Below are 22,716 nucleotides of genomic sequence, written 5' to 3'. Positions count from 1 at the left end.
ATTTAATTAAAGATATGTTCGTTAACAGAAGACTCCACAGTATCTCTCAACAAATTTTAGAATGTATGCAAATACATCTATATAAGAGATATTATAGTACATGCAAAAAACCCAATATTGATTCAGAAGTGTTGTGTGGAAACCTACCAAATCTAGAAGGTGAAGGAACTGCTGTTACTTCTAGTCTCTCTTTGCTTCTTAACAATTTAATATGTGAGCATTTAAAGAAACTAAAGAAGAAACTCTTAGGCAATCTTCTACCCAATTATTTTATTCTGTTGTACTACATTTGTACAAAAAGAAAAGATGGAAGCCATCAGACTTTTTATTTCTTAAGTCCTTTTCCTCTCTTAAAGGCTGTGGTGTATGACTGATATATTCACTTTCAATGGTACGGAGGCATCAGAGTGCTAAGGCATTGTGGACTTAAGACATGTGGACGCTGATCCAAAGACACAGAGCCCCACGTAGACAGCCTCTCTGATTGTAATATGCACCGTGCTTAATGCCAGGCCAAAAGATTCTTATTAAATACCATGATATTTTGGGTTTGTTTTTCTTCAATCCCCAATTTAGTTGCTTAAATCTCTGAACCTGACTGCAGATCTTCTCTCATCACCCTGCGTTCCCTCTATTTCCCTTCTGCCTAAATTTGCATGCAAGCTCAGCATTTCACAGATTGCCCCCTGAAAGTGAGGAAATGTGGCCCCAGGAAAGCACACACCCTGGGAGAAAGTAAGGAAATCTTCTCCAGAAAAAATGGAAGTAAAGATTATTTTGTTTTGACACTTGGATTTCAAACATTTTGTTGAGTCATTAGGTCAAGTTGTTATGTCACATCTGTAGTTTCTCCTTGTAATAAAAAACAAAATGTGAGGGAACACCCATGAAAGCACACCTGTGTGATCCTGTTGTATGACATGAGGGGGAGCAAAATGTCTTTCTTTCTGCAGTCATGCATTGGTCATAAATGTCCGACTACCTCATGCATTTCCAGACAGGACATTTACTAAAAGAAAATGCCCTGGCCTATCTCCTGCACTAATTTTGGAAACAAAGTCAAAAAAAGTACAGATGGAATTGCAAGGATTTAACTACCTCCCTCGACACAACTAAAGACCTGCCTTCTACATTCATGACCCAACTAATTTCCCTGACTGAGCCAACCCACTGCTCTTCTTTTTTGTTGAAATGGGGAAGTCAGAGAAGAACTGAGTTCTAAGCTACCCTCAAGACCAATATTTTCCTAAATTTTGTTGTATTTCTTGTAAATGTCTATCATCTACATGTGGGGCCATAAATACCTATGGTTTGGGACACTTCTAGGAAATATCAGGGGAGAGTTGGCAAAATCCTGCTCACTTCTTTTTGGACCTATGTGGCACCCTCTCCCCAGAGCATCTATATGTAACAAAGAAATATGATCATAGAGTAATGCGTGGAAGAATTGTCTTTTTCCAGATTGGGATTATTATGAAGAATAATCCCAGGAAGAGTCTCACGTTAATTTCCTGGAGTCGATGTGCGAAAGATTTTTATTATTTATAATCAGAAGTCAAGTTTTGGGCTCGGGTTGCTCATGAATTTAATTTTCCTACGTTATGCTGAATTGTTTTTCAAATAGGTCCTATCAGTTTATCCACTTACCATCCATTGTGAGATTTTGTTGATTCCTGGATAGCTCATGATATTGTGAGTCTTGATTTGTTTGTTTTTCTTTCTTTTTTTTTTTTTTTACAGTTGGCTGTGTTTGGTGGTATCTCATTATGATTTAAATTTTTATTTCCCTAATTTCTGAGGTTGAACAACTTTTTATCTATTTACTTAACGTTTTAATTTCCTCTTTGAGAAATGCATTCTTCTAGTGTGTTACTACTTTAACTATGTTTTGTCTGATTTTACTTTACTGATTTGTCAAATTTATTTTGAATATGTGGTAGGTGTAGCACTTGAATGGTATGTGACAATGAAAAATTTAGGAATTTTACAGTAATTTGGCTCTTGTCAAAAATCATTGAATACAGATGTGTCACTTAATGACAAGGACGTATTCTGAGAAATGCATCCTAGCTGATTTTTTCATTGTGCAAACATCATAGAATGTACTATGCAAAATTAGATGGTATAGCCTACTACATACCTAGGCTATATGGTACTGATCTTATGGAAATACCATTGCATATCGGGCCCATTCTTGACTAAAACGTCATTATGTGGCAAATGACTGTATTAAAAAAAGGAAATGTAAAGTTTAGAGTATCCAATTGTCAGCTGAAGACATTCTGAAAAACCCAGGGGTCACTGTGTCAGCTACAGAGAGACTCTCATCTTCAAGCAAAAGAGAGACTATGCCAAAACTCAGATCCAGGATTTAATTGTAAGGATGTGGAGCTGCACAAAGAAATGAGTCTCTCTTTGCTTGGAGGCCTATCTAATACGTGACCTGAGATGAGTTGCTCCAACATGGATAACTGCTTTTCTGAAGACACCCCCTCCCATTATTGCTCTTAGCTCAAGAATGATAGCAGCTATCAGAGTATAATCTCTGGTCTGGGAGGAGGTATCTAGACTTGGCTGGAATGTACTATCAGAATACCTGAGTACCACATGTGACAGTATTTAGGGGAAAATTATTTATGTGGTTCGCTCATCATAACCCAGGATGCTAAATTTTGATGTGAACCCAGAAAGTACTAAAAGGTTGGAAATAACACTGACAAAGTAAATGCCATGGAGATGACAGAACTGCCTTGAGAGAGCATCAAGTGAAGGTCAGAAGGCTCAGGCTGCTGGGGACATTCTATCAGATATGTCACATAACGTCCAAGCACCCACCACCAATTGGGCACCTTAGAAGAGCCCAGAGGGCCCCTTCTTCACCATGGCCATTAGGAAGGTTCTGATGAAGCAATAATCCCATCTTTGAGAAGCTCAATGGTTGCAGTTTTCTGCAGACAGAGTTAACAGTGGGGTGCGTAAATGCCATGGTGTCCGTAGGCATAATGGTATCCCAGGATGCCAGAGCAAGTGTCAGTGGGAAGATAGGTGTGATTACCCAAATGAGAGTTAAGGACTAAATGATAACTAGGGGATCAAGCCCAACCAGGATTTATAGTGATGGCTAATAGGCCACAATATACATAAAAGCAAGACAGATGTACAGCCCACAAGAGTCTTGCTTGACAAGAATACCCAAAAAACAAACAAATGAAAACCTATACATCTGTCAAGCAGAAGGCTGACATCAACCAAAGTTGAAAACCACAGTCTCTCATCCGGGCTAGAGATCTAAGGCAATTCACAGATCCAGAGTGCATCATTTCAAGGTTCCTTCCAGGAAGCACTGTGACTTCACCAAATACATAAACAGTAAATATTTCTCAACTCATTCTGCCAGTGTTCCTGTAGCCACTTTTTAGAGTTACTTCACTGGGGAAGCAGGAGTATCTGAACTTACCAGGTATTATTAGTTGTAATATCTGAACTGACATTGATATCAGGGATTTGAAACATCATCATTGTCCTCTGGTTAGAATAGGAACATTTGGAGACCAGATGATAAATGAAGTGTGGACTCCAATCCATCTCCCAGTGGGCCAGTCGTTATTTTCATGACACAAAATTAAAATGGGGATAGATATACTTAACAACAGCAGTGTTCTCCTTTGATTCTCTGAGCCGTGGAGTTAGGGTCACCCTGGTAAGGAGAAGAAAGTGCAAGTCCCCAAATTACACTCCTGTAGGTAGGTTAGTAAAATTGGAAGTGATACTGCATCCTAGGAGGAATTACCAAGATTGACATGCTCATCAAGAATCTAGGGATATTGGACTCCACCAAGGTCCTGCTCAATTTACCAGTACAGCCACCCCCCAAACTCAACTGATTCTCATGTGTGACAGTACATTGATGAAAATTTAAGTCAGTAGTGGCATCAATTGCAGATGCCTTGCTGAAGGTGGTACTTTTGCTGGAGCATATCAAAGTTTATCTGGTATTTGGTATGTGCTTATGATCTGTAAAGACGAGTATGAGTTAGTTGGTCAAGGGGAAGAGAGAATCAGCCTCTCTAATGCTCCAGCGTATGATTCTCTCAGCCTGTTGGTCACCAGAGTCTTTTATTACATGCTCACCTCAAGCTAGCCGCTGTGCTGACCAGCTCCAGGGCACACCCTGTTTGTGCTCTGTGTTTCTGACCTCTTTCTACAGGGTTAATGTGTCAGAGCACACAAAGCCTGAGAATGTAGATGATTTACTAAGGGAAAATGTTGAAAAATGGGAGACGGGCACCAAGTGATAAAGGCGGGCAGTTTATATGAGTTTCAGAAGATGGTTCTTTGAGGTTGAGCCATCAGTTGAATTTAGTACATGACCCTTTTGTAACATACCCCAATGCTATCCCTCCTTCCATCACTCCTTCCCTCCTTTCCTAAATCCTCCTTCCCTGGAACGACACTCCCTAATAGATTAGCACTTGGACCATTACCTGCGTCTGTGCTTCTGGGGAGTACAGGGCATAAACGTCTGTTTCTGAAATTTATGTCTATCCATTACTCTTACTAGTTTTATATTGCCTTAATTCCAGTCAGGGGAGTTTTTGCAAACTCCAGCTTCTTGAAGTTATTTTATCTTTGCTTGTCTTTTCCACAAAAATAAAAAAAAATACATATTAATATCTTTTCATTAAACAGTTGACAACTTCCATTGGATTTTTATTGTGATTAAACTGACTCATTTGATCATTCAAAGAATGATTTAAATCAAGTTATTTTGAAATTGCGGTCCGTGAACATTTATTTGAGTCTTTTTTAATGTCTCCCTCAAATATATAAATTTGTGGGTGCTCAATCTTTGCTTATTTCTATTTATTTTAAATTTTGGTTGTTGGTTATCTAAAAAGCCACTCTGAAACTGCCACCCAATATAAAATAGAGGAAATTAACAGCAGTTTACTTGTGAAATGTGGCCTCTCCCTGCCTCATTTTTCTACTTCTACCACAAGAAGAAAGCACCATCCTATACCCAGCATTCAGTATCGTCTTACTCTCAGTTTTATTTAGTTTTATCTTATCTAAATGTACATATTAAACATCTTTGTTTCAGTTGTTTAATGTTTCGTATGTTTTTTAAAAAAAGCTGTTATGCCATAAGCAAGATTTTTGAACTTACTTTATAATATGATATCACCAAGATTCATTCTATGTATTTTGGATTACTGGAGTTTATTGATTTTAGATATTGTAAAATATTCCATTTTGTGAATAAAATATGGATTATTTATTGACACATCTGAGAATGGATCTTTAGAATTTCCATATTTCTGCTATAAAGAATAGTTTTTTAAAAACATTCCTTTTTACGATCTTTAGTGTACTGGAGCAATTCCCTTTGGGTGTATACTTAGAATAGCTGGACTCTACAGAATATGAATGTCTGGTATACATGTGGTGCCAATCTCTCTACTAAACTGATCATATCAGTGTGCATTCCTATCAACGGTGCTACATTGTTATGCCCGTGAACATCTTCGTCAGCATTTGGTATTGTCTGAGCCTTCTATTTGTTCTACTTGAATGGGGGTGAAATCTCATTACTGGCCACTATTTCAGATGTTTATGGGTCATGTATTTCTCCTTTTCAATGAAATGGTTGATCATGACTTGTTATTTTTCTTTTAGTTTTAGTTTTCTCTGTGTGTATATAAATAATATATAAATTCTATATATGATATATAGTATTAATATAAAATATTAATATTAAAAAATTACATACCATTCTATTTATCTATCAATACACATATGAAAAAGAATAAGTTCTATTCCTCTTACTGTGTGACTGGAATTTTTGCTTATTTGGGGAATCTTTCTTTTTACCCCCAGCTTTCTTTTTCCTCCAGCTATATCATATATATATGTATATATATATATATATATGTATGTATATGTATGTGTGTATATATGTATGTATAAATATAAAATACAACATTGCATAAGCTTATGATGTACAATACAATGATTTGTATATGTATATATTGCAAAAGGATACCACAAGTTAATTGACACATTCATTACTTCACATAGTCACAGTTTTTTTGTGTGTGGTGAAAACTTTTAAGGTCTACTCTGTTAGCAACTTTCAAATATTCAAAACAGTATTGTTAATTATGGTCCATGTTGTAAATTACATCTCCAGAATTTACTCATGTTATTACTGGAAGTTTGTATGCTTTGACCACCTTCTTCCATTTCCCATCCCCTCTCCCCCACCACTGGTAACCACCAATTTGCTCTATTTCTGTGAATTCAGGGTTTTTGGTCCACATATAAATGAGTTTATACAGTTTTGTTTTTCTCAGTCTGACATTTCCTTTAGCCTAATAACCTCAAAGTTCACCCATGATGTCACAATTGGCAGGATTTCCTTCTTTCTAGTGGTTGAATAACATTTCATTATATATAGATATAGATATCACATTTTCTTTATCCACTCATCCATTGATGGGCACATAGGCCATTTCTGTGTTTTGGCTATTGTAAATAACACTGCAATGAACATGAGAGTACAGATATCTCTTCAAGACAGCGAGTTCATCTCCTTCAGTAGAATTGCTGGATTATTTTTTATTATTAGTGTTTTGAGGAAACTTTACACTATTTTCCATATAGGCTGTACCAATTTACATTCCCACCAACAGTGTACAAGTGTTCCCTTTTTTCCACATCCTCACCATTATCTATTGTCTTTTTGGAAGGATTTGAGAATAATTGGCATTAATTCTTAATTAACTGATTACTAGAATTGACCTATGAAGTTATCTGATTCTGGGCCCTTCTTTGTTGGAAGGTTTGTGATTACTGATTCAGTCTCCTTATTCATTATTAGTCTGTTCAGATTTTCTATTTTTTCATGATATAGTAGATTGTATGTTTCTAGTTATTTATCCATTTCCTCTAGGTGGTATCTGTCAATATACAAATTTCCTTTATTTTAACATGGTCTAATTTGTCAATAAGGCTGAACGGGGTAAAGGGAGACGTTTATAAGTGATGGATAGAAACCACACTTTTGGTAGTGAACACAGTATAGTCCATACAGAAGTTGATGTTTAATGAGGTACACATGAAATTTGTATAATGTCATAAACCAATGTTTCCTTAATATAAAATAATGTCTTGTAGTTATTGCTTTTTGTCACTTGTTTAATAAATTTTTCTCTACCCATGGCATAAGAAATATTTGCCTAGTAGTTATAATAAATATTTATGTTTTTACTCTGAATATAAGCTTTGAATTCATTGAGGTTGATTTTTGTATATTTTTTGCTAGGAATTAAATTTAATGTTTCTTCCTATGAGTAATATTTTCTTCAGCATCTATTTGAAGTGCAGTAGACATTTAATTTTATTCAAAAATTATATATATTTCATTTTTCTGAGTAAGATTCTCTCAGGGCTAACGTCTGTTGCTAATCTTCCTCTTTTTGTATGTGAGCCACTGCCACAGCATGGCCACTGATGAGTGGGGTAGGTCTGTGAGCAGGAACTGAACTCTGGCCACTGAAGCAGAGCATGCCAAACTTAACCACTGGGCCACTGGGGCTGGCCCCAAAATTATATTATTTGAATTAGGTTTATTGAAATAAAAATTAGTCCCTGAAGCTTGTTATATCTTAGACCCCAATGAAGTTTGCCTTTTGTTTATCTGGGAGTGTTGGAAGAGTGAAGAGGTGTTGCTTTTCAGTGGTACTTCATGGACATAGAGAGAAAGAGTTTCTGCCCAGGTTTCATGGTTCAGACTCTATTGTAACAGTCTCAAGGGGGTGCGTGTGTAAGAGAGCACCATGCAGAGTTTCTCTCTTTTTTCTTCCTTCCTTCCTTCTCTCTTTCCTTCATCTTCCCTTCCGTTGTTTCTTTTTTGTTTCTTTTTCCTTTCTCTCATTCTTTCTTTCAGTCTCTTTCTCTTTCTTTACTTTTGCTTAAATTTTGCCATTTTAAAATTTATTTAGCAGAAATTTTCATATAGAACACAAGTACAGATGAAAATAGAAGGAACTACCATGAATCCACCAAATCTTGTTTCGTTTTGCCCATCCAATGCCCCCAAACGCACTTAAATTTTATAGATATTTACAGTGAATCTGAGACATCCTGTCACTCCTTTGTTATACATCCTTATAATTGATAATTTATTTCTTTTTACATAACCATGGTACGTTACTACAATAAGAAAAGTAACAGAATTTCCATAAAATCATCTAATATCACATCTATAATCATATTATGTGATTATTTTAATAATCTTATTTTTTTATAATTAGTTTATTTGGGTCAGGGCACAAAAAGTTCCACATGTTGCACTGGGTTGTTAGGCCAATTGAGTGTTTTTATTATGTAAGAATTTGCACAGCTTCTCAGCCCCAGCCACATCCCTCAAACCTCCATGGAAGGCCACTCTGTCCATACGTACAGACTGTAAGAGCAAGGGAATGAGTGCCTCCAACAAAGAAATCCTCAGCCAACCACTGGGCGTCAGGGTCTGTGCTCTCTCTCACTGGCAGGGTGAATTCTGAGGAGTGTGTGGTCTGCATGCTTTCCCTGAAGGAGCAAATTAAAACCACAATGAGATATCTCATGCCTGTTAAAATGGCCATCATCAAAAGGACAAGCGATAACAAATGCTGGTGCAGGTGTGGATAAAAGGGACTTTTGTGCACTGTTAGAGAATCTATACATTGGTTCAGCCACTACAGAAAACAGTATAGAGGATCCTCAAAGAAATTAAAAATAGAGCTACTATATGATCCAGCAATTCCACTTCTGGGAATATATCCAAAGGAAATGAAAACACTAACTCAACAAGTTGTCTACACCCTCATGTATGTAGCATTATTTACAATAACCATGAAAGAATTTACTGTTCCATCGATGGATGAATGGATAAACAAATGGTGGTGTGTGTAATGGAATACTATCTATCTGTAAAAGATGAGAACGTCCTAAAAAAATCATATAAAAAGAGATCAGATTTTTTTTTGTTGTTGCTTGTGCTTTAGGTGTCAGATCCAAAAAGATCATTGCCAAGACCTATAGGAAGGAGCTTTTTTCCTATATTTTCCTCTAGGTGTTTCATGATTTCATTTCTTATGTTTAAGTATTAATCCATTTTGAGTTATTTTTTGTGAATGGTGTAAGATAAGAGTCTAGTGTTATTCTTTTACATGTGAATAATCAGTTTTCCCAGAACTATTTATTAAAGAGACCATCTTCTCTCAATTGCATGCTCTTCGCTGTCTTCTCAAATATTAGTTGACCAAAATATTTAGGTACTTTTCTTGGCTCTCAATTCTGTCCTATTGATCTGTCTATTTTTATGCCAGTACCATACTGCTTTGATTATTATAGCTTTATAGTATAGCTTGAAATCAGGAAGTATGATATCTCCTGCTTTATTCTTCTTTCTCAGGATTTTTTTGGCTGTTTGGGGTCCTTTCTGGTTCACTACATATTTTTGAATTGTTTTTTTCATTTCTGTGAAAATTACAATTGGAATTTGATAGGGATTATATTGGTTTTACAACTGGCTTCTGGTAGTTTTGGCATTTTAACAATATTAATTCTTCCAATCCATGAATACAGGATACCTTTTTATTCATTTGTGTCTTTTTCATATCTTTCATCTATGTCTAAGTTTTCAGAGTACAGATTTTTCACCTCCTTGGTTAAATTTATTCCCCAGTATTTTTTTGATACTATTGTAAATGGGATCTTTTTTTTTCAGATAATTCATTGTTAGCATATAGAAATGCCACTGAGTTTTGTATATTAAATTGTATTCTGCAACTTTACTGGATTTTTTGATTAGGGCTAACGGTTTTTTGGTGGAATCTTTAGGATTTTCCACATATAAAATTGTGTCATCTTCAAATAGAGACAATTTCACTTTTTTTCTTTCAAATCTGATTCTTTTTATTTTTTCTTTTATTGTCTGATAGGCTCTGGCCTATCCAGTACTTCCAATACTATTTTGAATAGAAGCAGAAAGAGTGGGCACCCTTGTCTTTTTTCCAGACATTAGAGGAAAACCTTTAACCTTTCTCCACTGAGTATGATGTCACCTGTGGGTTGTCATATATGGCCTTTATTATGTTGAGATATGGTCTTTCTATGTGTACTTTGTCAAATGTTTTTATCATGAACAGATGTTGAATTTCCTCCAATGCTTTTTCTGCATCTATTTATATGATCATATGATTGTTTTCTCTTTCATTTTATTAATATAAGGTCTCACACAGATTAACTTGCATATATTAAGCCATCCTTGCATCCCAGGGATAAACCCCACTTGATCATGCTGAGTGATCCTTATAATGTGGTGCTGAACACAGTTTGCTAGTATTTTGTTGAGAGTTTTTCCGTGTAAATTCATCCACACCAGTTTTGATTTTTATTTCATTGGGATGTCTATATTATTTACATTTAATTATTAATAGAGTTAGATGTAAATTTACTGTTTTAATAGATTTTTTCTATTCCTTTGTTTATAGTTCCTTTCCTCCTCTTTTCTGCCTTTTTTCTTCTTTTTCTGTTTTTATATTATATGAGAAACTTTTGTCATTCAATTTATTCTCATTACCAGTTTATCTTTTTATATTTTTAGTTGTTGCCATAGAGTTTGCATTATATATCTGCAGCTTATCAGTATCTACCATGGAATCACACTTCATTATTTTTCATGTAGTATAAGAATATGCCAACAATGTTATCATCGTCATGCAGTTTGATTTTACTTAAGATGGTGGTTAAATTTATGTGTAAAGTTAACTGAACTAGGAATGCTCAGATAGCTGGTAAAACATTATCTCTGAGTATGTCTGTGAAGGTGTTTCTGGAACAGATTAGCATTTGAATCTCTAAACTGAGTAAAGAAGTTCATTCTCACCAATGTAGGTGAATGATATGTAATCTATTGAGGGTATGAGTAGAAAAAAAGGCAGAGTAAGGGCAAGTTCATTCTCCACATGCACTGGATATCCATTTTCTCCTTTCTTTGGACATTGGTGCTTCTAGTTCTTGAACCTTCAGGTTCAGACTGGAACTTAACACTATTTGCTTCCATGATTCTTGTGCCTTTGGGTTTGGACAAGAACAATACCACCTATTTTCTGGGCCTCCAGCTAGCAGACAGCAGATCTTGGGACTGACATAATCACATGAGCCAATTTGGCATAATAAATTGCTTCCTAGATATTAATATATGTATTCTGTTGGTTCTGATTTTCTGAAGAACCGTGACTACTACACTTATATCATAAACTTTGTAAAACATTCTTATTTCTGCTTCAGGCAATCAATTATATATTTGAATGATTAAAAAAAGAGAAAAAATGTTGACTTTGTAAATTAACCTTTATTTTGCCCATTTTAGGAGATTTTGGTTCTTTATGTAGACCACAATGACAATGGTTCTAGGAGTCACCCAAGTAGCAAGTCTGAGCCATCTCCTGGATGATTGATAGAGTGTTAATTATGTGTCCAAGAGAGTGCTTCCAAGTAGGTAAACTCTCCCTTACCTGCCGTGCTTGGGCTTCATTGACTAAACACCCTCCGGATCCCATCCCAGTATGCTCTGCCAGCTCCTACTGGAAAGTGCAGGTGAGAAATTATAGCGCTTTGGGGAATATTTTTTTCTCTTTTATCAGACCCGACACCTCTCTGCCTCAGTTGTATGGTGACTTAATTCCATTTATTGGCATAATGACTGGGGGAAAAATGGGTGTTTATCATGAAGAAGCACATGTTGACTTGTAGGATAGAAGCTTCTGTGTAGCCCCTGAGTGAGGGAGAATAGCTAGGTATTACAGGGGGGATGGGAAACTTTATTACCTTCAGAGGGTTCCAAGAAACGTAGGAATCCAGGAACTCAGGGACGTCAATCCAGAGGTCTCCATCCCAGGGATCAGGGTCCTATCCTGTCCCAGCCAGGCCTCAGCATGCAGTCCTCCTTGGGTGGTGATTCAGCCTCTTTGGAGTCTCCACCACTGGCTCTCACCATTAGGCCCTTGGCCTTGGCCTCAGCTTTCTCTGCACTCCTGCTGCAGAGAAGCCGTTGCCCCTGAGCCCCTCCTACTTTCGGGTTTAGCTTTCAGGTGACAGTTACTTGTGAAAAATGCCCATATTAGCAAAACATAAGGTCTGAATACAGAAAATAAAACAAACTGCATTCTGTTTTGAAATAAATGACAATTTTAACCAAAACCTCTCAAGTGTTCCATTTGGTTCTTGAAAAATAAATTACTCAACTACTCCTAATTCAAAGAAAAATAAGGAAAAAAATCAGAAATATTGATAAGGAAAGTGTGAGAGAGTGAATGGTGTAGGATGCCACTGAGATGGCAACACTGAAAAATCCAAATACCAATCAGAAAGAATACCAAAGTAGACCAATGGAAAGACGAGGAAAATTTAAAATGGAAAAATAAACCAGAAATTCTAAAAGAAATCAAATGTTTAAATGACACATGCTGTCTCTGTTTCATAGATATCTCTAAAGTGAATTAAATAAACTTTTTGACAGTATGCTATCTAAAATAGCACTCATTGAGGGAATATTTATTGAGCAATACTACGTGCCAGACACAGTTCCAGACTCTGGAAAATACATTAGAGAATAAATTAGATATAAATTAAAATGCATATTATGTAAACTAATGATAAACATAATGGGAAAATTTAAGGAAGATGGAATATGAGGAGATGCAATGGAGATAAATTGCTATTATACAAGGTAGTCAATGAGATCCTCACTAACGAGAGATTTAAAGGAAAGAATCATGTGAATAGCAGTGTGGAGATTCTCTCAAACAGGTGAAAGAAAATGCAGAGAAATTGTGAGGGGACTTTATTGTGGTAAGAGGTGCTCTGTATATGTAATGCTGAGGTGTTATTTGAACCTAATAACCCCACTTTAGGGAAATATCCTAAGGTTGCACTGTATGTGCTAGAACTGCCCTGTTGTTATCACATGGGCTTTTACTAAATATGGTAATAATAACAATGACAGTCGTGAAAGAAAGGAAGAGAAAAACACTACCACTTTGAAGAATATATGTCTTGCACTGCAAATAAGGCCCCTTGGAAACAAGGCTAAAAATGTGCATCGTAAAGACTCTCTTCTGTAACGTTCTCCAGCCTGGACAATGAGGAAAGTGGCATAATCAAAGGCATTAAAAACTGGTAGGGGACAATAAGGAGAGATGGCATCATCAAGGGCATCACAAACTGGTAGGGGTAAAACAAAAAAAAAAGAGCTTCAGCTGACTCAGGTTCAGCTCTGTAAGGAATCTCATAAAGATGCCTGGAACTGAGCTGTGAGAAGAGCCCAATCTCTTGGTACAGCCAGTACCTATTCTCTGAATTGTGCTTGTGTTTTGTCATTCTTGAGTTTAAGTATACTCTTGATAAATGCTAAGGGCTAGTCTCTGTATTCTATGAGGAAATACAGAATGGGTTTAATGTCCATGCTCTGGATGAAATAATGAAACAATAAAAGGGGGAGAAATGCACCCTCACAAACAACAGGATAATGGGAACAGGCATTTGAACACATTCTCTGTGGTCCTTGAGCCACAGGCTGGGATTAGATTGCCGCCAACGCACCAGTCTGAGGATGGAGCAGAGTGCTTCGAACTGGAGTCAGATGCCAGTGACTCTTTGGAAACTGGTATCAGAATAGGTAAGCTGTGGTTTTGTTATTGATTAGGTGGTATTTGCTCAAGCTAGTCAGACATAATTATAAAGTTATTTACAATTGAAACTATGGGAGCCTATCTAATTTGAGTGATATGGAGATGAAAGATAATAATTACAATTTAATGTAAAGTTTAGATACATATATGCCTGTGTTTGTGTGTGTAAATAAACCAATATTTGTGTGTTGAAATCTTAACCCCAAGTACTTTGGAAAATTACTGTGTTTGGAGATAGAGTCCTTGAGGGTGTAATTATCTTAAAATTAGGCAGTTAGGGGAGACCTTAATCCAGTAAGATTGTTTACTTTATAAAAGTAGGAGATCAAAATATAAACAGAGAGAAAAGATCATGTGAAGACAGACGAAGATGACCATCTGCAAGCCAGGGAGACAGAGGCTACAGGAGAAATCAACCCCATCAGCACCGTGCTCTAAAAGCCTAGAATCCAGAACAGTGAAAAAACAAATTTATGCTGTTTCAGCAATCTAGTCTTTGGTACTCTGTTATGGCAGCCCCAGAAAAAAATAGAACAAGTACTAGCATATTTATGTATGTATTTCTCTATATATGTGTGTGTGTATGTGAAGCAGATGGATGATAGTGTTCTTCACATTAAAAAAGAATGAGTACTGGCTTGACTATGATCTTTAGTTAAAAATTCCCAAGAAGAGCTTTCTGAGGGGGGAGGGGATCCAAGATGGCACTGTGAGTAGTCCTCTTTGTCTCTCCCCCTTCGAGTCTACAATTATTTGGACACTTATCGCTTAACAAAGGATATCCAGACAGCATCTCAGGACGTCTGAGATACCCACATGACTATACATCGGAAGGCAGATGGACTTTCCTCCGGGAGGATGTGGAAATAGGTGAAAACTCTCCGACCCTGACCAAACAGCCTAGTACCCGCAAGCGGCTTTCTTCCAACGGACACCCCCAGAAGATCAACACACATCTAGGGCAGGAGCGAGCACACAACAGAGGAGCGACGGTGGAAACAGGTGACCAGAACCCTACCTAAACCCCCCGCAATTACTCCTAAACGCAGAGGGAAACTTTGGAGTTGCACACCTGGGCCCCCGCGGAGAGTCTCTCCCTGCCATTGGTGGGGAGATCCCGCCTGGTGTTTGCGGCGCCCGGAGGGTCCCAGAGAGAGTCGCTGAGGGTACGGAGGTCTCCCCGCTGCCACTGCTGGCACAGTGGGGCTAGGGATTGCCGGAGATCTCGGAGAGGACTGGGTCTGGAGGAAGCTCCAGAGTTCTGCCCAGGCAGCAGACAAAACCCTCTGTCTGCCATTAGTGGAGGGGCCACACCCAGCATTCAACTCCAGGAAAGTCCCGGAGAGAATCCCAGAGGGTGAAGTGACCTCCAGCTGCCGTTGCCTGCCCCATGGGGCTAGGGATTGCCAGAGATCTGGGAGAGGACTGGGGCTGGGTGAAGCTCCAGAGGCCCACTCCGTGCCCCAGAGGGGAAGATCCAGAGTTCTGCCTGGGCAGCAGACAAAACTCTCTGTCTGCTATTAGCAGAGGGGCCATGCCCAGCATCCACAATACCGGGAGGGTCCCGGAGAGGAGAATATTAGGCAGGGTAGCAGCTGACCAGCTACCACTGAAATCAGGATCTCCGGCTATCCCCCCAAGACAGGACAAAGGGCTCCCCGAGTTCCTGGGGAACAGGACTGGGGCTGGGGGGAGTTCCAGCGACCTAGCTCCATAGCCTAGGGGGAAACCCTACAGGCTCACAGCAGCCTCAGGGAAAGCCTTTGCACAGCACCAGTAGAAAGCACCCAGCCGGCAGCCACAAGGCTGGAAGACCCCAGGACAAAAGCAGCATAGCTAGGTGAACTAATCACAGACTGTAGAAGATGCCAATAGCTCTCCTGTGACCCATAGTGGACAAGTGAGATTTTGTGGGTGTGGACAGCAACGGAGCGACAAATATAAGTGATCCCACCTCTGGCCGCTGGAAAAGCCCATAACACCATTGCAGACCCCAAGGAGGGAGCACATCTAGGTGGGCTGCAACAGTAGGCACCAGCAGCCTGAAGCCCCCCTGTGACGGCCCCCACGGCAGAGGAGGGAATCCAAAGGACCACTGTGACTACGAGGAGGGGCCCAGGCCCAGTTAGCAACTGCGGACAGGCTTCCTGGTTGGAGCAGTATAAACAGCTGCTCCCACACCGCAGCAGCGGAAACAAGTGAAAGGAGCAACTAAACTCTATCTCTATGTGGAGGCACAAATCAACAACATCAAGCAATATGAAAAAATACATTAAATCTCCAGAACAGAAGGAAAATAACAAATACACAGAAAACAATCCCAAAGAAAATGAGATATATAACCTAAATGATGATGACTTCAAAACAGCCATCATTAAAATACTCAATGAGTTAAGAGAGAATTCTGACCGACAACTCAACGAGTTCAGGAGCTATGTCACAAAAGAGTTTGATACGATAAAGAAGAACCAAACAGAAATATTGGAAATGAAGAACACAATAGAGGAAATCAAGAAAAATCTAGATGCTCTGAACAGTAGGGCCAATAATATGGAGGAAACAATTAGCAATTTGGAAGATGGCAATATAGAATTGCTGCAGGCAGAGGAGGAGAGAGAAGCAAGACTAAAAAGAAATGAAGCAACTCTCCGAGAATTATCAGACACAATTAGGAGATGCAATGTAAGGATTATAGGTATACCAGAGGGACAAGAGAAGGAGAAAGGGGCAGAAAGCCTATTCCAAGAAATAATGGCTGAGAACTTCCCAAATCTGGTGAGAGAGATGGATCTTCAGGTGACAGAAGCCAATAGATCTCCAAACTTTATCAATGCAAGAAGACCAACCCCACGGCATATAGTAGTGAAGCTAGCAAAAGTCAACGACAAGGAGAAAATACTAAGGACAGCCAGGCAAAAGAAACTAACCTACAAAGGAACCCCCATCAGGCTATCAGCAGATTTCTCAGCAGAAACTTTACAGGCTAGAAGAGAGTGGAATGATATATTCAAAAATCTGAAGGACAAAAATCTACAGCCAAGAATTCTCTACCCAGCGAAAATATCCTTCAAATACGATGGAGAAATAAAAACTTTCCCAGATAAACAAAAATTAAGGGAGTTCATTGCCACAAAACCTCCTCTTCAGGAAATCCTCAGGAAAACCCTCATTCCTGAAAAATCCAAAAAGGGAAAGGGGCTACAAAACCAAGAGCAGAGGAGATAAGTAGAAGGACAACAACAGAGAGTAGCAGCTCTTCATCAGAACAGATTAAACCATGGGACGAGAAACAAAGGAAAGTGAAGAAAACCGGAAAACAAGACACAAAATGGTAGTGGTAGGCCCCCACATCTCAATAATCACTCTAAATGTAAATGGATTGAACTCCCCAATCAAAAGACACAGAGTGGCAGGATGGATCAAAGAACAAGACCCAACAATATACTGCCTCCAGGAAACACACCTCAGCCCCAAAGACAAACACAGACTCAGAGTGAAGGGATGGAGAACAATATTCCAAGCTAATAATGAACAAAAGAAAGCAGGTGTCGCTATACTAATATCAGACAAGGTAGATTTCAAAGCAAAACAGATAAGGAAAGACAAAGAGGGACAGTATATAATGATAAAAGGGACTCTCCACCAAGAAGACATAACACTTATAAATATATACGCACCCAACACAGGAGCACCAAAATTTGTAAAGAAACTCTTAATAGAACTAAATGAAGACATCAACAACAATACAATAATAGTAGGGGACCTCAACACACCATTAACACCAATGGACAGAACATCCAGACAGAAAATCAACAAGGAAATAATAGAATTAAATGAAAAATTAGACCAGATGGACTTAATAGATATATATAGAACACTTCATCCAAAAACAGCAGGTTACACATTCTTCTCAAGTGCACATGGAACATTCTCAAGGATTGACCATATTTTGGGAACCAAAGCAAACATCAATAAATACAAGAGAGTTGAAATAATATCAAGCATCTTTTCTGATCATAATGTTATGAAACTAGAAATCAACTACAAGAAAAAAGCAGAGAAAGGTGCAAAAATGTGGAGACTAAACAACACGCTTCTGAACAAACAATGGATCATTGAAGAAATTAAAGAAGAAGTCAAGTATTATCTGGAGACAAACGAAAATGAGAACACGACATACCAAATCATTTGGGATGCAGCAAAAGCAGTCCTAAGAGGGAAATTCATCGCAATACAGGCTCACCTCACTAAACAAGAAAAAGCTCACATAAGCAACCTCAAATGACACCTAACAGAACTAGAAAAAGAAGAACAAACAAAGCCCAGAGTCAGTAGGAGGGAAATAATAAAAATAAGAGCAGAAATAAACGATATTGAAGCAAAAAGGACAATAGAAAGGATCAATGAAACAAAGAGTTGGTTCTTCGAAAGAATTAACAAAATTGACAAACCTTTAGCCAGACTCACCAAGAAAAGAAGAGAGAAATCGCAAATTAATAAAATTAGGAATGAGAGAGGAGAAATCACAACAGATACCAATGAAATACAAGAGATGACAAGAGAATACTATGAAAAACTATATGCCAACAAATTGAACAACCTGGAAGAAATGGACAAATTCCTAGACTCCTACAATCTCCCCAAACTGAATCAGTAAGAAGTAGAGAATCTGAATAGGCCAATCACAAGTAAGGAAATAGAAACGGTAATCAAAAACCTCCCCCAAAATAAGAGTCCAGGACCAGATGGCTTCTCTGGAGAATTCTACCAAACATTCAAAGAAGACTTAATACCTATTCTCCTCAAATTGTTCCAGAAAATTGAGAAAGATGCAGTACTCCCTAACACATTCTATGAAGCCAACATCACTCTGATCCCCAAACCTGACAAGGACAACACAAACAAGGAGAACTACAGGCCGATATCACTGATGAACATAGATGCAAAAGTCCTCAACAAAATTTTGGCAAACCGAATACATCAAAAAGATTATACACCATGATCAAGTGGGATTTATATCAGGGACACAGGGATGGTTCAAGATCCGCAAGTCAATCAACGTGATACACTACATCAACAAAATGAAAAACAAAAACCACATGATCATCTCAATAGATGCAGAGAAAGCATTTGACAAGATCCAACACCCAGTTATGATAAAAACCCTCAATAAAATGGGTATAGAAGGAAAGTACCTCAACATAATAAAGGCCATATATGACAGACCCACAGCCAACATCATACTCAATGGACAAAAACTGAAAGCCATCCCTCTGAGGACAGGAACAAGACAAGGGTGCCCACTTTCACCACTCCTATTCAACATAGTACTGGAGGTGCTGGCCAGAGCAATTCGGCAGGAAAAAGAAATAAAAGGAATCCAAATAGGTAACGAAGAAGTAAAACTCGCTGTTTGCAGACGACATGATCTTATATATAGAAAACCCCAAAGAATCCATAGAAAAACTATTAGAAATAATCAACAACTACAGCAAAGTAGCAGGGTATAAAATTAATGTGCATAAATCAGTAGCATTTCTATACACTAACAATGAACTAACAGAAAAAAAACTCAAGAACTCAATCCCATTCACAATCGCAACGAAAAGAATAAAATACCTTGGGATCAACTTAACCAAGGAAGTGAAGGATCTATACAATGAAAACTACAAGACTTTCTTCAAAGAAATTGACGATGACATAAAGAGATGGAAAGACATTCCTTGCACATGGATTGGAAGAACAAACATAGTTAAAATGTCCATACTACCTAAAGCAGTCTACAGATTCAATGCTATCCCAATCAGAATCCCAAGAACATTCTTCACAGAAATTGAACAAACAATCCTAAAATTCATATGGGGCAACAAAAGACCGCGAATTGCTAAAGCAATCCTGAGCAAGAAAAATAAAGCCGGCGGAATCACAATCCCCGATTTCAAAACATACTACAAAGCTACAGTGATCAAAACAGCATGGTACTGGTACAAAAACAGGTCCACAGATCAATGGAACAGAATTGAAAGCACAGAGATAAAGCCACACATCTATGGACAGCTAATCTTCGACAAAGGAGCAGAGGGCCTACAATGGAGAAAAGAAAGTCTCTTCAACAAATGGTGCTGGGAAAACTGGACAGCCACATGCAAAAGATTGAAAATTGACCATTCTTTTTCACCACACACCAAAATAAACTCAAAATGGATCAAAGACCTAAAGATTAGGCCTGAGACAATAAGTCTTTTGGAAGAGAATATAGGCAGTACATTCTTTGACATCAGTTTCAAAAGAATCTTTTTGGACACTAAAACTCCTCAGTTGAGGGAAACAATAGAAAGAATAAACAAATGGGACTTCATCAGACTAAAGAGCTTCTTCAAGGCAAGGGAAAACAGGATTGAAACAAAAAAACAGCTCACTAATTGGGAAAAAATATTTACAAGACACTTATCCGACAAAGGGTTAATCTCCATAATATACAAAGAACTCACACTGCTTAACAACAAGAAAACAAACAACCCGATCAAAAAATGGGCAGAGGACATGAACAGACATTTCTCAAAAGAAGATATGAATATGGCCAATAGACACATGAAAAGATGTTCATCATCGCTAATCATCAGGGAAATGCAAATCAAAACTACACTAAGATATCACCTTACACCCGTTAAATTGGGAAAAACATCCAAAACCAAGAGCGACAAATGTTGGAGAGGTTGTGGAGAAAAAGGAACCCTCATACACTGTTGGTGGGAATGCAAACTGGTACAGCCACTACGGAAAACAGTATGGAGATTTCTCAAAAAGTTAAAAATAGAACTACCCTACGACCCAGCCATCCCATTACTGGGTATCTATCCTAAGAACCTGAAATCAGAAATCTCAAGTGTCCGTTGCACCCCTATGTTCATCGCAGCATTATTTACAATAGCCAAGATGTGGAACCAGCCTACATGCCCAGAAACTGATGATTGGATTAAAAAGATGTGGTATGCATACACAATGGAATACTACTCAGCCATAAAAAAAGACAAAATTGGCCCATTCACAACAACGTGGATGGACCTCGAGGGTATTATGTTAAGCGAAATAAGCCAGTCAGAGAAAGACGAACTCTATATGACTCCACTCATAGGTGGAAGTTAGTATATTGATAAGGAGATCAGATCGGTGGTTACCAGGGAAATGGGGGGGTGGGGGGAGGGCACAAAGGGGGAAGTGGTGTACCCACAATATGACTCACAAAAATGTACAACTGAAATCTCACAAGGTTGTAATCTATCATAACATTAATAAAAAAAAATTCCTGAGAAGAACAGAAAAGTAGTAAAAAAAATACTTGTATCATAACTTTTTGATATGGAGACAATGGATAGTAATCTTCATTGGTTTCAATGTAACAGTTAATGTGAAGAGTATACTTTATTGAGAAACCAATTTTTCCCAAAAGCCCTTTTTGTTGCCTCTTTTACATCTTTGTTCCTTAAACTGTAGATGATGGGATTCAGCATGGGAATGGCAATGGTGTAAAACACAGACACTATCATGTCCTGGTTCAAAGAGTAACTGGAGCTTGTTCTCACATAGATGCAGAAGACTGTTCCATAGTAAATGGACACTCCAATTAAGTGACAGCCACATGTAGAAAAGATTTTTTGTCTCCCTTCAGCAGAATGCATCCTCAGAATGGCCAAGAGAATGAAACCATAGGAAACCAGGACAATCATGATAGTGACCATCTCAATAATGCTCGTAAAGTAGGAGACTAGAAGCTGGTTTGTGTGAGTGTCAGAACAAGAAATAGCGAGGACTGGAGGGATGTCACAAAAGAAATATCTAATTTCGTTGGATGCACAGAAAGTTAGGCTAAATGCGGCCCCTGTGTGCACTGAAGCATTCAAAATGCCACAAAGATAGGAAGCAATGACGAGTGGCACATAGACTCTGGGTGACATGCTAACTGAATACCACAGAGGGTTGTAGATTGCTACATAGCGATCATATGCCATTGCAGCCAAGAGAAAACATTCAGTGGTCCCAAAAGTAACATCAAAAAACATCTGTGCTGCACATCCAAGGAAGGAAATAGTTTTGTTCTCTGACAGGAAATTGATCAACATTTTTGGGGTGACAACTGAAGAATAGCAGGCATCCAAGAATGATAACACACTCAGAAAATAGTACATAGGGTTGTGCAGCTGGGAATCCCTAATGACCAATATAATCAATCCCAGATTTCCTATGAGAGTGAAAAGATAGATTGCTAGAAATAGCAAAAACAGGAAGACTTGCACATCAAAATCACCTGTGAAGCCCGTCAATATAAACGTGGTAACTTCAGTCATATTCTTCACCTGGATCATGCATAAATCTATGTCTGATGGGAACCCTGGCATTTCAGTTTTCATTTTTAGGTTCTAAATGCAATATTTTTTAAAATAAAACCCACTCAATATAGTCTCATTTTTTTTTCTGAGATGGTGTATTGAAATCCTTAGCAGTGAAGAAACAGGCAGTGATGCAGAAGTTGAGTCAAAGTGGATGCATTACCCTGTATAAATAAATTAAAGAAATTATTTCATTCAGTTGTTAACTAAATTTGCCATGTTGAAAAAGCCAATTTAGGGGCCAGCCCCATTGCCAAGTGGTTCAGTTTGCAGTCTCCGCTTCAGCGGCCCTGGGTTTTGCTGGTTCAGATCCTGGGTGCACACATGGCACAGCTCATCAAGCCATGCTGAGGCAGCGTCCCACAAAGCAGAGCCAGAAGGACCTGCAACTAGAATATACAACTACGTACTGGGGGCTTCTGGGAGAAGAAGCAAAAAAAGAAGATTGACAACAGATGTTAGTTCAGCTTCCAATCTTTAAACAAAAAGCCAATTACCTGGTTTAATTTTTAGTTTATTTTCTATTAAATTTAGTATGTACTGTCTTCATATTATATCATCTTAAAATTCACAGACAAATGAGTGTA

General features: G+C 38.2%; 1 protein-coding gene across 1 annotated transcript; it reads right to left on the bottom strand.

Moving 5' to 3' along the window:
* Positions 1 to 21,145: 21,145 nt before the first annotated feature.
* On the bottom strand, positions 21,146 to 22,153 carry LOC138918442 (olfactory receptor 5T1-like). The gene has a single exon (XM_070240040.1). It carries the CDS (start codon positions 22,148 to 22,150, stop codon positions 21,146 to 21,148), a length of 1,005 nt encoding a protein of 334 aa, XP_070096141.1. The 5' UTR covers positions 22,151 to 22,153.
* Between the last annotated feature and the right edge of the window lie 563 nt (positions 22,154 to 22,716).

This window comes from Equus caballus, chromosome 17 (genome assembly GCF_041296265.1).
Source record: "Equus caballus isolate H_3958 breed thoroughbred chromosome 17, TB-T2T, whole genome shotgun sequence".
Lineage (NCBI taxonomy): Eukaryota > Metazoa > Chordata > Mammalia > Perissodactyla > Equidae > Equus > Equus caballus.
The sequence above is the reverse complement of the archived record's forward strand: the minus strand, read 5'-3'. Positions and strand labels throughout refer to the sequence as shown.